The 16,106-nt window shown below is 39.8% G+C and overlaps 3 protein-coding genes across 3 annotated transcripts in view; 1 reads left to right on the top strand and 2 right to left on the bottom strand.

Moving 5' to 3' along the window:
• Positions 1-3,067, bottom strand: part of nfatc4 (nuclear factor of activated T cells 4) — a 37,110-nt gene extending 34,043 nt beyond the window's left edge. Inside the window, exons 1-3 of the mRNA XM_079650089.1 lie at positions 2,940-3,067; positions 2,026-2,060; positions 1,533-1,567 (exon numbers count right to left, since the gene is read on the bottom strand). The gene's annotated coding sequence lies outside the window, so the exon portion shown is untranslated. The remainder of the gene's footprint in view (positions 1-1,532; positions 1,568-2,025; positions 2,061-2,939) is intronic.
• A 513-nt stretch (positions 3,068-3,580) lies between these two features.
• Positions 3,581-7,230, top strand: sdr39u1 (short chain dehydrogenase/reductase family 39U, member 1). The gene is made up of 6 exons (XM_079649248.1): positions 3,581-3,712; positions 4,539-4,645; positions 4,889-4,971; positions 5,650-5,771; positions 5,866-6,015; positions 6,362-7,230. Exons 1-6 carry the CDS (start codon positions 3,697-3,699, stop codon positions 6,787-6,789), a joined length of 906 nt encoding a protein of 301 aa, XP_079505374.1. The 5' UTR covers positions 3,581-3,696; the 3' UTR covers positions 6,790-7,230.
• Positions 7,228-15,883, bottom strand: mettl17 (methyltransferase like 17). The gene is made up of 14 exons (XM_079649247.1): positions 15,701-15,883; positions 14,553-14,694; positions 13,294-13,443; positions 13,114-13,201; positions 12,265-12,346; positions 12,011-12,084; positions 11,453-11,547; positions 10,873-10,943; positions 10,381-10,488; positions 10,128-10,196; positions 9,956-10,006; positions 9,776-9,868; positions 8,394-8,590; positions 7,228-7,495 (listed from the first exon to the last, which is right to left on the bottom strand). Exons 1-14 carry the CDS (start codon positions 15,767-15,769, stop codon positions 7,399-7,401), a joined length of 1,386 nt encoding a protein of 461 aa, XP_079505373.1. The 5' UTR covers positions 15,770-15,883; the 3' UTR covers positions 7,228-7,398.
• Positions 15,884-16,106: the final 223 nt, after the last annotated feature.

The raw sequence follows: 16,106 nt of genomic DNA, 5'->3' as shown, positions 1-16,106 counted from the left end.
CTGTGTCTCCCACAAAGCCAGCTTCAACTTAAATGCGCTTATGCTGTCATAATATTCTGTGACAACTTTTTTGCGACCTTGCATCGTTATGTTCAGATTATTCAAGTGCTCTGAAATATCCACCATAAATGCAAGGTCCTGCAGCCATTCTGGGTTTTTTAATTCATGCACTGGCTTACCCTTTTTCTCCATGAACTGTCCAATTTCCTCGCGTAGATCAGAAAAACGCTTCAGCACGGCACCTCGGCTCAACCACCTTACTTCAGTGTGATATGGTAGGCTACAGGTGATGTCTTTATCACTGAGGAGGCTGTCGAACTGACGGTGATTCAGCCCTCTGGCTCGGATGAAATTAACCGTTTGAACAACCACTTTCATGACGTGATCCATTTTTAACGACTTGCAACACAATGCCTCCTGGTGCAAAATACAGTGGAATGTCCAAAAACGATCTCCTCCATTTGCTGCTTGTACTTTCTCCCTGAATTTCGTTGCAACACCTGCTTTTTTCCCAATCATTGATGGCGCGCCGTCTGTAGCCAGACTGACAGCACGGGTCCAGTCCACTCCAACCCTGTCCAGTGCTTCAACGAGAGCGCTAACAATGTCATCCGCTTTAGTGGTGTCTGTCATAGGAACCAACTCAAGGAACTCTTCGGTGACCGTCAAAGTCTCATCAACACCACGAATGAATATGGCCAGTTGAGCAACATCTGTAATGTCAGTGCTCTCATCGATTGCAACTGAAAATGCTACGAATGACTTGACTTTTGTTTTTTTCTGGCTATCCAAATCTGCTGAAAGATTGGCAATCCTATCCTTCACTGTATTCCTCGTTAGACTAATGTTGGCAAAAGCCTGTCGCTTCTCAGGGCACACCATTTCTGCAGCCTTCAGCATGCATGTTTTCACAAACTCACCCTCAGAGTATGGCTTTGAGGCTGATGCTATTTCGTTAGCGATGAGATAGCTGGCTTTCACTGCTGCGTCACTTATATCTCGGCTCCGGGTAAAAATGGCCTGTTGTTTCTTTAGACCTGATAGCAGGTCATTTATCTTTTCTTTTCTCCGTTGTCCTTGCAAGCAGTCGTATTTCTTTCCATGGTGAGTCTCATAATGGCGGCGAATATTATATTCTTTGAGCACAGCAACTTGCTGCGAACACACCAAGCATACAGGTTTTCCATTTACCTCTGTAAAAAAATAGGATGCAGTCCATTTTTCTTGGAAAACTCGGCACTCCGTGTCCACTTTTCTCTTTTTTGACAGAGACATTTGGGGATGAGGGTGTCAGAGGTTATTGACTGCATTCACTACTCTTACTCATCACTTGTTTTACAGTCTGGCTGCGCTCTCACTGGTACCGGTGCGGTAGTGCGCCCACTAGTGGAAGGATTCAAAATAGCAGTTTTTTTTCCTCCTCTCACAGCCTACTTAGCAAAGTCCTTCAGCTCCGTGGGCCAAGCTGAAATGCTTCCCGGGCCGGATCTGGCCCGCGGGCCGTATGTTTGCCATCCCTGTTCTATACCAACCTTATCAAGATGCATCCATTCCAGGCTCTTCAATCCTAAGAACAATACATGAAAACCACAAGAGATAAGTCTCAGTTTGCAATTCAATGAAACATCCTCTCTAGTTCCTGCATCGTCAAACCCATCAGCGCAGTGAAATAATAATCATGAGTATCAGGTGAAACACGGACTCACATGCAAATCATCATTAAGGTTTGACGGTATGATGCAGAACCAAAGCTTTTATACAGAAATGTGTCAACTTAATCCACACAGATGTACTTCAGGTAAAAAGCACCAATTGCTTTCTTATCCACAATTTAATTAAACCATTTGTGAACCCCTTCAACATTGTGTTCAACAAAGTTAGGGAAAGTCAGAAAATGCCTGATTGGTGCATCCTTATCTAAAGCATTACTTAAGCCTCTATGGATTAAGTAAAATGACAGCAGAGTGTGCAACCACACGTGGTAAAGTGCAGATATATCCATTATCCAACAAGACGGATACTGACCTTAGCAAGATTCCTTTAGTCCTGGTTCGTAAATCCTTTAAAAAAGAAAAAAAGAAATTACAGATTAGTCTCAGTTCGTAATACAATAAAACATCCTCACTAGGTTCCGTTTTGTCAAACCCATCAGCGCAGTGAAATAATAATCATGAGTTTCAGGTGAAACACGGACTCACATGCAAATCATCATTAAGGTTTGACTGGGATGCATAGCAACTGTTTAAGTTTGCATGGTTCATTTTTCTAGTTGTCTACAACTTATTTGTCATGTTGCACATGCAGTTCAACGCGAGAGTAACGTTCAGTTTTTATCTGGAGGATCTAGTTTGTGGGTGGTGCCGCTAAGAAGCATTGCCTTATACAGAAAGCCTAATGTTAGTTCAGACTATTAGAAACATATCTCAACACATAATCTCAAAGTTAAGCATGAAATATCTTTAAAAAAAGTTATAACAAAATATAAGCTACATTGAAGCACTGTTACAGCAAGGTGTAAACCGTCCATTGAGTGCACAATATCTCGAAAAAGTGACATTTGAAGGTCTGCCAATTGCACTAGTAAAATAATTAATGTAATTCTAGTAAACTTTAAATACAGTGCAGATTTCTCAACCACAGCTCTTCATGGTCCACACAAGTGGCCAATAACAAAACATACCATTACAAAAATGAAATAATATCATGTTATAGGTAGTAAGGCAACTAGTAAAGATGTTTTTATCCAATTTCAAATATCAACTACTCTGGAATAAGAGGCCTCCTCGGCTCGTTGCCACAGACCATGCGGTCCTCTGAAGCCACAGAGCTAACACACCATCTATGCGGAAATAACCGCAGCAAACAGCGACAAGCAGGTACATAAAACACCTCAACTGCGATATAAACAAACTAATATCAGACCAAAGATTAATAAATACCTTTGTTGAAGCTTCACGCATGTTGTTCTTGTCTCCCAGCTTCAACACGTCCTGACTGCTTCACAGCAGCAAGGAAGAGAAGTTGTTAACGAAGCCGAGGCTCTATTTATCTGCTTATCAAAACCACGTGTTTGGAAACAGGCAACTTCCGGTCCTGGTGCAGTAGTCCATACAAAAGCCTTATAAAAACAAATGTCAACATAAATCAAAAACCACAGATTCAGGTTAATGCATATTTAGGGGTTATTATTACTTCATGAATACAAAATCCTTGTTATTTTTTAAAGAGAACACTAGCACTGTACTGCAAAGTGTGTGAAAAAGAAATCACCTAAATACATTTATACAATTTCTAATGCCTTAGAATTATTGGAAGATGCCATTAGCTGTTTTATTTATTTCTGAGGTATTTTAATATGTTATAACTCTGTTTACTATGTTCTTCGTTATTCTAAACAGTCTATTACTGATCATCACATGCCTGCTATTTATTCTTGTAGCCTGTAACCTTTCATATATATTGTGTGTTCCTTTTTCGACTTTGGAAATTAACGTGTTGGTCTTTTCTTGAAACCAATAAACAGATGGGACAACAAATAATAATTCAACTACAAAATGACGCATCTCCATATCTACGGAAGCCCTGTTTGTCCAAAAAGCGAGACACAACTCACTGACTGCTACACAGTGAAGGAAACTGTAACCTGCTGTGTCGTTTAGCTTTTTCATTCATAATTTGGAGGGGAAATCAACAAGGATGAGAGTTTTAATAGGTATGTACGTTATTTAATACATATATCGTTTTATAAAGTCGCTTCGGAAAGGTCAAAGTGACATAACGTTACCAGCTATCTGTTAGCTAATGTTAGCTTTGCAAGTATCATTTCAATATATAAGTAGTTAGTACGTGTGCATTATGTGCGTGCAGAAAACTACAGCTATTCAAGCGTGTCAACTATTTGATTACACCTAGAAAACTGTCACTGTGTTTGTAATTGTTGCTAACTGTGCTAAAGTCCTGTTTTGTAAGCATGTCTAGTACGCATGCGCACTGGCACAATTACATGACTTCAATAAATGTATTGTTTCCAATACTTTTTGTATAAATAGAGCAAATATATACTGAATTTCTCTTAGAGTGAAAATGTATCTTTGCGTACCTTTTTCCAAACAAAAATCGAACAAGCAGTGAATAAAACACACACATAGACAAGGTCATATTACACATGAAAACAGTTAATTTGAAATTCATCATGAAAGATATTCTGCTGGATTTCTTCATCTTTCCTGTAAATAGCTGAGTCAAGGGTTTTTGGGGATGCAAACAATTTAGCTTGCAATTGACACGATCCTAGAAAGTCTATTCTAAGATCTACAGTTTTAAGAAACATTACCAGGCAGGGAAGTGAAATGTTAAGAAACCCTCTAAATATTAGTTTGTATTCTAGTTCCAAAAAACACAATAAAGCAGCCAATGTGATTAAAACTTGTGTAAATGTTTACTAAACCATATTCTCTCTCATTAATGGTAACTGATAATGTGTGCCTCTTTAGTTCCTCTGTTGTTATGATCATTTATTTATATGTTCTGCCCTGTAGGAGGGGGATCTGGCTTCGTTGGACGAGAACTTACTCGCCTGCTGAAAAACAAAGGTCATGAGGTCACAGTGATATCTCGCCAGCCTGGCCCTGGGAAAATAACATGGGTATGATCTGTAGTCAATTCAGAATTGTAGTCAAACAGTAGGGACCAATTTCATCTCTTATCGTGAGAAAAATCGTCTGTTGAATTGTTGTATTTATTTAATTGGCTTTATTGAAGATAGTTATAATGCATTATATTTTTTAAGCGCCTTTCAAGGCACACAATGTCGCCTAATTGCAGATCAATATTACTGTATCTATATCCGGAGTCATTCATACATTTATTTTCTTCTCTACATCTGCAGGGGGAGTTGGAGTCTCATGGCCTCCCACCATGCGAGGGTGCCGTCAACCTGGCTGGAGAGAATCTAATGAACCCTCTACGATGGTGAGCAATACAAAAAGAAGAAGCGACAACCACTACTAATACAACTACACTATTTCAGTAGCTAATACACTAAATGGTTAAATGTTTGCATACGTTATTGTTCGGGATTGGCCTGTACAAAGCAGTGACTTTAGCCAATAAATTTAGGGAGGCGTGTGGTACAGGTTCAAACCCCACTGCAGTCAGCATGTCGTTGTGTCCCTGGGCAAGACACTTCACCCCAAATTGCTCCTGTGGGGATTGCCCACAGTATTCAGTATGTAAGTTGCTTTGGATAAAAGCATCTAACAAGTGACATGTTATGTATTTTAGGAAGCACTACGAGTGAGAGCTTATCACAAAGATTCAGAGCAGACTTCTTAGGATATTTGTTGTAAATCTCTGCAACCGGGTTCTAAAATCTGTTTTCCCAGAAGAGTGGAGGCTGTTATAGGCAAAAATAAAGAGAATAGCTTTTAAAAAAGTGGTTCAGAAATCCATAGCTTTGATATCTGCATACTTTTGATCACAAAGGGTTTTGTCCTGCTTTGAATTTCCTGATAACGTTTTTTCGTCCTCGTGTATTGATTCACTAAACATGGATATAAATGGAAATTGTGATTGGGAAAATTCCATACAGAATAAGTTTGACTGTTGATACTGGATCTCAACCTGATCAGTTTTTATTTGTGGTCTCAGGTGGAATGAAAGCTATAAAAAGGATTTATTCTCCAGTCGTATTGACTCTACGAAATCCCTGGCTCAAGCCATTGCTGCTTCCCCCAATCCTCCTCACTCCTGGGTCGTGGTATCGGGAGTAGGTGAGTTTCTGCCTCATAACAAAACTGTATATTTAAGTATACTGTCATTAACATGTGTTGTTGTGTATTTATAATGTCTCCTTTTGATCCATAGCTTGTTACAAGCCCAGTCTGACAGCTGAGTACACAGAAGAGAGTGAATGGACACCATTTGACATCCTCTCCAAACTGGTGAAGGAGTGGGAGGGCTCGGCTTTTCTTCCTGATAACGTGACAACCACCAAACAAGTCATCATCAGGGCTGGTACGTAAAACAACCCCTGCATAAGATCCAGTAGAAAACCGTCTTAAGTTTAATTCACATTAATAATATATTGAAGTGTCAGCAAACAGGCACATTTTTCCAGTTAACAACAATTACTTATAACCCAGGGAAACTAGTGAGTTCATATATCTGTGGATGTCGCTGTTGCAGTGGATGCTTTGTTTGATGTTGTTCTTCAAAATCAGATAATATATCATAAGGATATTTGTGTACCTGCAGTCTTTCAAAAGTTCAGTTCAGTCTAATGGCCTGTGGGAATGTGTATGTTGTACATGTATGTATGAGATGCCTATACTGTCATCTGAAACATCCATTCCTCCTCCAGGGGCAGTTTTAGGCCGTGATGGTGGTGCCATGAAGCAGATGCTGCTCCCCTTTTGGCTCGGCCTGGGGGGCACCCTGGGGTCCGGACGGCAGCCGTTCCCCTGGATCCACGTCTCGGACCTGGCAGGACTCATCGCCCACGCTCTGGAGCCCCCTGCCGATCCCCCCTCGCCCTCACAACAAGTGTTCAACGGTGTGGCGCCCGCTCTGAACACCAACCTGGAGTTCACTAAAGAGCTGGGCCGAGTGCTGAGGAGGCCCACCATCTTCCCTGTGCCTGCCTTCGTCATGAATACCTTAATGGGCTCTGAGAGGGCCGTGGTCCTCATGGAGGGCCAGAAAGTCATACCAAAGAGGACTCAAGAGGCCGGCTTTCAGTACAAGTTCCCAGATCTGACCTCAGCCCTGAAAGAGATCGTTGGGAGTTAACAGATGTTGAAGGAAAGGGCTGACTAAGAACTTTCTGTAAATGTGTGCTCATATTTAATGGATTACAAGATTTAAACAAATGGTGTCAGCTCAAATCAAGACCAGTTCATAAATCCGATTTTTCCAGTTTGTAAATACTAAGCATTAAAAAAAGATATCACTTACTCGGCACACAAATACAGGTGTGCATACATCTCTACATTGCATGACAAAAATGTAAGGTAACATTTTGAAATGTGGTCTTTACAATATACCACTTGTCTTTGTGTTTCCCAGTCAGTGGTGTTTTTGAACTTCAGAATGATTTCAGTAAAGTGATAATTATCTATGAGTTTTATTCTGAAATACTGAAGCGCTCAGAAGGGAAAATGACAGAATACTTGTTACAAGACATGGGTTCAGATTTGTTTAAGGTGTTGCACAATAAAGCAGTTTAAAGTATGTTGTGATTTCTTTATTAAAGTAGTCAGAGGTTGTCAAATGAGTCAGTCAGTGAGGAAACGCACATGTTCTGTACAACTAAAAGCTGATTTCTGAGTCTTTCGTCAACAATTTTGGAGTGTTTCCATTGTTTCAAAAGTATAAAGTTTGAGTCTCTTTGTAGCTGAATCATCGCTCTGAATCACTCTCTGCGTCCTCATCGTCTCCCTGAAGCATCGGCAGTCGATCTCCCCAGTCGCTGCTCCGGGCGCAGCGGTACACGTCTCTGATGGACGGAAATAAAACAATTTTCAGTTCATTTGAGACGTACCATAAGTCAGAACTGTGTCGTCAATATTTGGTTGATTTGTGGTCTTGTTCCCTAAAACTTTGATCTGACAAATGACCAATTTTAGATAATTATTTTATTTAGGAAAGGTTCTTGAGAAGCTGTTTGTGTTTGAGCAACATTTGAAAAGTTTGGCTTATTTTCTTATTTAAAATTGATTAGTGATGGAATTACGGCTCTTTGAAGGGAGCCGGATCTTATGGCTTCGTTCCTTTCCGAGAGCCGTTCAAAAGGGACGTTTTTTTTAAGAGGGCGGGGCTAATAGGTTTATCTGCGAAATAATCACCAGGATAATTGACTGTATTGCCAGAAACTTGCTACATCTCTCAGCCAGCCAAAATACTACTCAAGCAGCGTTATGCCATCATCTACGGCTAATGTGCATTCAGGAAAGCAAGTTCCTTTAAAGGCGAGTGGATTTATGGCAGGCAGTGAACCAACGATAAAAAGAACGGCTCTCACCAAGTACGACTCGGTTCCCTTTGTTCGTACCAAAGAGCCGTTCAAAAGAATCGGATTGTTCACGAACGTAACATCACTAATTTGTATCACTAACTTAAGGTATTGGCCCGACTAAATCAAATTCAATCAATACCCGGCACTAGGCGACTAGTATAAGAACATTATTCTTTGTTTCTTTTGACGTTTTTCTGTACCTTACATTTGATAATAAACCCAATAATAGACATTCCACAATTGTTTCATAGGCAGGGAAACCCCCGCTATTTGCTGCTGCAGTTAAAACTTCTGACTAATTGATCCCAAGCTTTGGCTCCCCATCAAAAGCTTGTATGCTGCTCCTATCGATAAGTTTTTACGTATGTGGGACTTTTACCTGCTCTGTTTCCGTGCCGTCACCACCAGGTGTTGCAGTTTTCCGTCGGGGCAGCACATCCGACAGTGCACGTGTCTCGTTCTGCGCTTCACCGGAGAGATCAGCCTGCCCCAATCCACGTCTTTAGGCTCTATGCCCCCCAGCTCTGTCCGAGCCAGAATCAGGTAGCTGAACTTCTCCGTCTGCCGCTCATTGCGCTGAAAAAAGGAATTCATTAAAGGTCACCTATTATACAAAATCTACTTGTTCATGTCTCTTCTACATCAACATGTGTCCCCTCTGTGGAAAGAGACTCTGAAAGTTTCAGGAAAAAAGATTCTCTCTCTTTTTGTCCAGATCCATTTATATAAAAACCTATCAGAAAACAAGCTGATCAGATTTTGGCCACTTTGTGATGTCATAACGATGTTTTGGCTTGTGTAACCATTAGCCAATCAGCAACCAAGGTACCCCCCCCCCCCCACCTTATCACTTGAATCTCCTTCTAGAGCACCATTGTGTTCTTTGTAACCAAATCTCTCTCAGAGGGGCGTGGGGAGGGGCTCCTTATTTTCATCTAAAGCAACAGACAGAGAATCATCACTTTTGAAACAGGGCTGAAACAGAGGGGATTATGGGTAATGCTGCAATGATCTGTTTGGTGTTTCGAGCCAAACACTTCAGATACCTCATTCACACCAACGGTGTTTCAGGGCCGGTTCGGAGCTGGAGCTTGAAAAGCACCGGGTTTTCCTGTTCACACCGCAGCGGAGCAGCCTCTTAGCTCCGGAATCCGGTTCGTTTCAAGCACCAAAAAATTGTCCGGCCAGAGCAAAAGCACCGCATACGTCACGCTTACGTCGAGGCGGGGGCAGGGGCAGGGGCGGGGTCAACTCCTGAACAACAACAAAAAGCCGGCGTTTTATCCAGTTTGTACACAACGATGGAGAAACTTAAAAAGCAGCAGTGGTCCACTGAAGAGACCAGCTACCTACTGGGAATCTAGTCTTCCAAAGAGGTACAGAGGAAGCTGGAGCACAATCGGCCATTGTTGTTGTTGTCCGTGTGAGCTGTGAGGGGTTTCCGCGCGGTTTGGCTTTATGAAGCAGGCACGCAAACGGTTACGTCATGACGCAAACGATGACGCAACGACGCAGCACCAGTCGGACTCTGGGCGGTGTGAAAAGAGCCACAGCTAAACCGAAGAACCGGTTCTGAACCTGAAAAGCTCTAGCACGGAGCTTGAACCGGAGTTGCGTTGGTGTGAATGAGGTAAGAGACATGTTTGTATATATCTGAGACCTTTTTTGATGAAAAAAAGTATAATAGGGGACCTTTAATTAAAAAGTGGAATCCATATATGCGTCTCCTATCTCCTACTGAGGTCAAGAGCTTGATGTTACCCCGGGCAGAGGCAGAGGTTGGTACATCTGATTGAAGTTGCAGGGTGTGGTGATCGCAGAGGCCAGTTTAGGACAGGTCCGCTCGTGAGGACACTAGAGAGACAAAACAAAAAGAGAGCAAATACTGTAAAATGGTTGAGAGATGCCGTGATGTTTTAATCATCTGAGATTTGAGCGTACCGGAGCAAACACTGCTGCTGGTCTGATGTCATGGACAATCTTGTCTTGTTTCTGGAGATAAAGAACTCCAGGTCATCATATTGCTTTCATTAATTGCATCAAATCATTTACAGAGAAGTAACAAACGAAATTCCTCTTGGAGATGTTGAAGTGTCATGTTGTATTTGACTACCTTCAATAACGTGTCTCTGGCCTCCATAAGCATCTGATGGCCCTCTTTAGTCCCATTTTCCACCAACACCTGCAAAATAAATGATGAAAAAAGCATAATCAAATGTTTTTATGTAAGATAATGTTTCTAGTTACCAGAATAGTTTTGAAGACAAGTTGCGATTTACACAGAAATACTGAGATGATATTCACTAAATGTGCAAGGACAACAATAGTTCGCTTCATCTCAAGGTGAAGTCTTTATTTTAACGAACCAGGTAGGAGCTGGTCTTCCTCCACAGAGTTGACACCGTGTCCTCTCGCTCCTTCACATTCAGGAGCTCCGACAGAGTGAAGGCTGCCACCACCAAGTCAAACTGCACCTGGAGCAGAAACAACAACTGTCAGGGCTCCTTGTCCTTAAAGGATGTACAGTAATATAATTGACGCCGAAATATAAACACACAACTAACTGTAAAGAAGGAATTCTAACGATGCAACGTGTTTGCACGGTTCCAACAATTCTTAAACATCAAATGTAAAGACTTTTAAATTGGAACGTTTACTATCCAGGCCCGATTGCCTCAAATTCCAAAATAATGAATACATGTCTGTCTTCTCATTTGACTTTAATCTCAATGTTTGCTTATATACAGCAAGAATCTGATTTGTTTGGATCTTGACATTTTGATAGTTCAAAAAGAAACCCTTAAACTGAACTTAACACAGACGGTGTTTTTCTGTTGCAAAAAACTAAAGTGTTTTACCTTAGGAGAGACAGGGAGGAACTGTCGGAAATAAACTTGTTTGATGTGAGGTTCCGCTCTTTCTTCATCACCTGCTCAACACGAAAAACACATGCTTAGGTTCTCATCAAGATAGACAGGAGCAAGGAAAAACAATTCAACGAAATATAGAACAAGATTTACGAGGCTGTGTGTGTGTGTGTGTGTGTGTGTGTGTGTGTGTGTGTGTGTGTGTGTGTGTGTGTGTGTGTGTGTGTGTGTGTGTGTGTGTGTGTGTGTGTGTGTGTGTGTGTGTGTGTGTGTGTGTGTGTGTGTTAGTTTGGGAAGGGAGGCAGAGGAGGTTTGTTTGTTTTGAAAAATTGAGTGGGGATGAAGTATTAATTAGTACTATCTCATTTAATTAGTCATATGTTGTTCCCAATTAATTTCTTGGTATCATGAGATCTTGAATGTAATGTAATTGTAATTGTACCCTCACTCATCCTGTTAAAACAAAACAATTATATATATATATATAAAAAAAAAAAAATAGATTGTCTCTTCAACGTTTTGACCAAAGCCCTAAATAAATCAGAGCTGATATAACAGTCTGTGTTTGTACCTTTGAGAAGTCGCTCTGCCAGGACGTTCATCGGCCCCGAGCTGTCCACACACACCATCTCCTTCAAGGAGTCGCCCCAGTAAGAGTGTGACGCCCTGAGGGGGAGACAGAGAGAGATTTTATATGACTTACAATCTTCTAATTTACATGAAAACTCTTTTTAAGGTGCGCCAGTGTTTCATACTGTAGTAGGCGTAAAGAAGTGGAGTTCTTTGCCGAATGATTTAAAGGGCAGTGAGAACACTGTTATGTTTAAGAACATGTATAAAGAAAGCTTATTTACACAGTATGAAGTTGACTTTTGATTGTGTTCTGGTTTCATGTTTCAGTATTTGTAAGCAACTGTGACTGAAAGAATATTGCTTTTATTTTAACTTTTTTATGGTTATTTAATTATTTTTATTTTTTATAAGAAGGGGCAGGAAAATAAGATGTTCTTCTCCCTGCTCCTTTCCACCATGCGCTTTAAAAAAAATATATATATATAAGTGTACATGTTTTGTTTTAAAAGAACTGCCACGTGTGGAATAAACAAATACATTAATAATTAATACTAACCAAACAACTGTTCCTAACCCTGAACCAAAATCCAGGAGCGACTGAGGGGCAAAAGAGGAATCCTTCTTCTTTATCTGAAGGGATTAAAGCAAATTGCCATTAAGGACAGAACAAGTAAAGCTCTGACTCTGAACACATCCAGAAAAACATAACTCACAAATAACAAGATTTATTTTGTATTTTTCCGTGCGAAAGCCGACAGCCCTGGTATGCACACGTCAGCAAGCCTTTGATCTTCTCCAATTGTTCCTTACCTCGTTCAAAGCTCTCTTGACTGCTGCATAGCCGCCAGCCAGCCGAGACGCCATGTACACCACGCCCAGCTCTTCATCATACCTGCAACACAGAGAGGGAGCTGTGCAGGGACTTGTCTCAAAATCACCTCCTCCAACATTTAACAGCAGAGAGGGAAAACCGTTGCACACCGTATGTCTGTATTATATACCCAAATAAGATTTTGAAATAAAAAATAAATATACGAAACTTTATATAAGGCTAGTGTCAATATGATAAATTGAAATAAGTTGGCAATGTGCCTTAGGTATATAAATAGTTTTAAAACAATTTATACTCATACAGTGGGTGTTTCTCAATGTCGAGGACGCTTGCTTGGTAGTCACTTGCTTCAGAAGCGAGGCAAGAATTCTTCCTAGCCTCGGAAAACAAAGAATGGTGGAACAGGCTAACAGGTGTGCAGCTGTGCGTCATATGCGAGGCCCCGCCTTAAATGGAGCGCTATTTCCGCCAAAGATTTGGAAATTGGTCCGTGCGCAAAGCATTGTGGGGATTTTAAGACCGCGGAGTCTACACATGTGCAGCCTCGAAATGTCTCGCTGCGAAGTGCGCCGGCCTCGGTAGAATTCCAAGTATACTGGACATTGGAACAGTCCTTCGGCGGCACTCGATGACGTAGTATGCTTGAAATAGTGGCTCTTGAGCATCCTTCCTCCACATTGAGAAACACCCACTGTCTTCTCTTGGGTAAAAAATGCTTATAAATGCTCCATTATTGAAAGTAATTTAATCAATTAATGTTTTTTCTGATCACATTTCTCATTTTAATATATCTATAAAATAATTTGTAGATAAAAGCAAATAGTTACTTTGTGGTCTTCCAGTGATATGTGGTTTTCTTTAGCTCTGAGAACACTTTTTTCCTGATGCGGTCTTCCAGTAGCTGTTCATCTATATCTGTAAAGTAGAAGCACATTCACTTCTCCAGCTGCTTCATTATATCATCATTTAAAATCCATTACTATTTCATTAACTAGTATGACAGCTACCTGCTTTCTTATCCATCTCTTTCTCCCAGAGTTCTTTCTCCAGTTTCACAGCTCTCTTCCTCAGAGATGACTCTAACACTGGACTTTTCCTGCTCCACAGGAAGTTTGTGAGGCTGTGAGCTCTGTCAGCCAGCCGAGGCACCTCAGCTCCTACATGTGGAGAGATCAAAGAGTCACACAGTGCATCTATGGAAACAGTTGATATGCAAACTGATATAGCTATAGTCATAACCAGAGGTGGGAAGTAGCGGAGTACAAATACTTTGTTACTGTACTTAAGTATATTGTTCTGGTATCAGTACTTTACTCCCCTACTTTTTATTTGTACTTCTTACATTTGTAAGACAAATACCTGTACTTTCTACTTCTTACCCCTTCAGGCGAGAGATACAGACTCGGTCTAGGGGAGTAAAATGGGGGAAAATAACTTTTGTCCTTTGGCTGAGGCACAGAATTAATATAATGTATACTTAAAATCAAACAAATTAAACAAAACTATTTTTGATAGACAAATGCATGGTCTAATAAATAATAATTGAGAATTAGACGCATACGAGCTAACATTTTTTTAAATGTTACTATTTTCCTAATATGATTACTCTGTATTTATACGCATGCATGTAACAGTCAGTGTTTATCTGGAAATATAGATTTATCGCTTCCTCCATATAATCACAAGTTACCAGAGGTGGGAAGTAGTGGAGTACAAATACTTCGTTACTGTACTTAAGTACATGTTTCTGGTATCAGTACTTTACTCCACTACTTATTTTTCTGACGACTTTTTACTTTTACTTCTTACATTTTGAACACAAATACCTGTACTTTCTACTTCTTACATTTCTAACACAAATACCTGTACTTTCTACTTCTTACATTTTGAACACAAATACCTGTACTTTCTACTTCTTACATTTTGAACACAAATACCTGTACTTACTACTTCTTACATTTTGAACACAAATACCTGTACTTTCTACTTCTTACATTTTCCAAACAGGCTGGTTCCTTTAGTCTGAATGTGTGTTTGGTGACATTATTGTTCTATTAATATAAAGGGAGGTCAGGTTCTCTTTAAAACAGCTGCTAGTTATGGGTACTTTTGACTTAAGTACATTTCAAAGCCTCTTTACTTTTACTTGAGTAAAGAAGTTTAGTCGGTACTTCTACTTTTACCAGAGTATTTCTGAACACGAGTATCTGTACTTCTACTTGAGTAAAGGATGTGTGTACTTTTGCCCTCTCTGTTCATAACCTACTTTGAATGATGCACCGTGCAGCCATCTGGAGTTCTTCAGGGAGGCGCAGAGTCTTCAGGTTGGTCACACCTGGGTGATTCCTGTGGGGTTCTCCTTTGAGGAAATCCACCTGGGACTGCAGGTCTGCGGCTGCACTCATACCCTGAGGATTTTGATTTGATTTGATTTATTTCAAATGTGTAAAACAAACAATAATACAAAAAAATAACAATAATAATTAAACGAAACATGAGAATTATTATACTATACAAACTTAAGCCGTGTCAAATTGATAAACACAAATATTACTGACTCTAAATTATATTCAAACAAATGATCTACTTAATTACACATTTGAAAAAGGGTGGGAAGAAGTTAACACTTATTTAACCCCACCCCTTCCACCAAAAATTATTAACACTATTTTCGTAAATAAATAAAATAAAATAAATGTGTTATTGAAAAACAAACACAACAAAAACATAAAACAACAAATAAATAAACAAATGAATAAACAAACAAATAAACAAATACATAAGATTTGGATGATAAGTAGAAATGTTTTTTTCTTTACCACCTATTTGAGCTCTTGTGGGCAACAAACCTACTTATTGTCATAGATTAAAACAAAAATAATAAACAGACAAAAAATGTAATTAGATGGTTTCAGAGCCAATGTTGTGTTTTTTTTATATAAAAACTGCAGTCCATCAAAGCAATTGAAAAATGTATTTTTGTAAACATACTCTTGAGATAACTTGTAATAAAAAATTCATAGCCATCTTATCGAAAATGAACTTTTAACAAATATACAGAAATTCACAATGAATATTCCTGTTGCCATATATAAAAGATAAACTGCTTTACATGTTTGCATTGTTTGGTATTTAATAATCACTTAATTCAGACTGAGATTCAGACATGTTCTGCAGGTAAACTGCAGGTTTTTACATTCAAGTACACTACCGATTCAAAATCTAGAGTAGCAAAACAGTAATTGGAGATTGAAGGAATATTATAAATATATGTATATTCATGTACATTTTACTTGTTTTTAAATAAAGCTGTGAACAAAGCTAAATTATAGGTGTGTGTTAAACTCAGTCCTGATTGTAAAATCTTCTCTGCCTGACCTCCATGGTGAAGATGGTGCGTTCAATGACACTCACCCTGCACATCATCCTCAGGACAGCGGCCCTCTGATAAAGGACACACGCGCCATATCTCCTTGAAGCCATGTCTTTTGAGCCTGAAAGTTCAATCGTTGTGTTCAAATTGTTTTTATTTTATTTTCCATTCTTACTCTGATGAGCATGGAGGCACGTTAGGAGCTTTTCCGCCAACAAAATAATTCCGACTAAAGCTTTAAACGGAACCTTTGGTGCCGAATTTCTGTTCCGCGTGCTATAGGAACAAACAGGAGGGCCCACTCCGCCCTCATTTATTATGGCTTAGTTTACTCCCCAAAGTTTCCAAAATACAAACTAAATATTGCCAAATCTTACTTTTTTGTTGAAGTGACAACATATAACATGATCTGTCCCTTTTCAGCTGGTTGGATCCGACCAATAGGAA

This window comes from Notothenia rossii (genome assembly GCF_949606895.1).
Source record: "Notothenia rossii genome assembly, chromosome: 9".
NCBI lineage: Eukaryota > Metazoa > Chordata > Actinopteri > Perciformes > Nototheniidae > Notothenia > Notothenia rossii.
This window is presented reverse-complemented; position numbering and strand designations above follow the sequence as displayed.

Excerpts from the sequence above, each read along its gene's own strand:
- mettl17 (XM_079649247.1), bottom strand. The coding sequence starts at position 15,769 with ATGGCTTCAAGGAGATATGGCGCGTGTGTCCTTTATCAGAGGGCCGCT. Across the intron at positions 10,007-10,127 it reads CCAGAGACACGTTATTGAAG|AAACAAGACAAGATTGTCCA; the intron begins GTAGTCAAATAC and ends CTTTATCTCCAG. Across the intron at positions 8,591-9,775 it reads AACCTCTGCCTCTGCCCGGG|CGCAATGAGCGGCAGACGGA; the intron begins GTAACATCAAGC and ends TCCTTTTTTCAG.
- sdr39u1 (XM_079649248.1), top strand. Across the intron at positions 4,646-4,888 it reads GCCCTGGGAAAATAACATGG|GGGGAGTTGGAGTCTCATGG; the intron begins GTATGATCTGTA and ends CTACATCTGCAG. Across the intron at positions 4,972-5,649 it reads CTAATGAACCCTCTACGATG|GTGGAATGAAAGCTATAAAA; the intron begins GTGAGCAATACA and ends TTGTGGTCTCAG.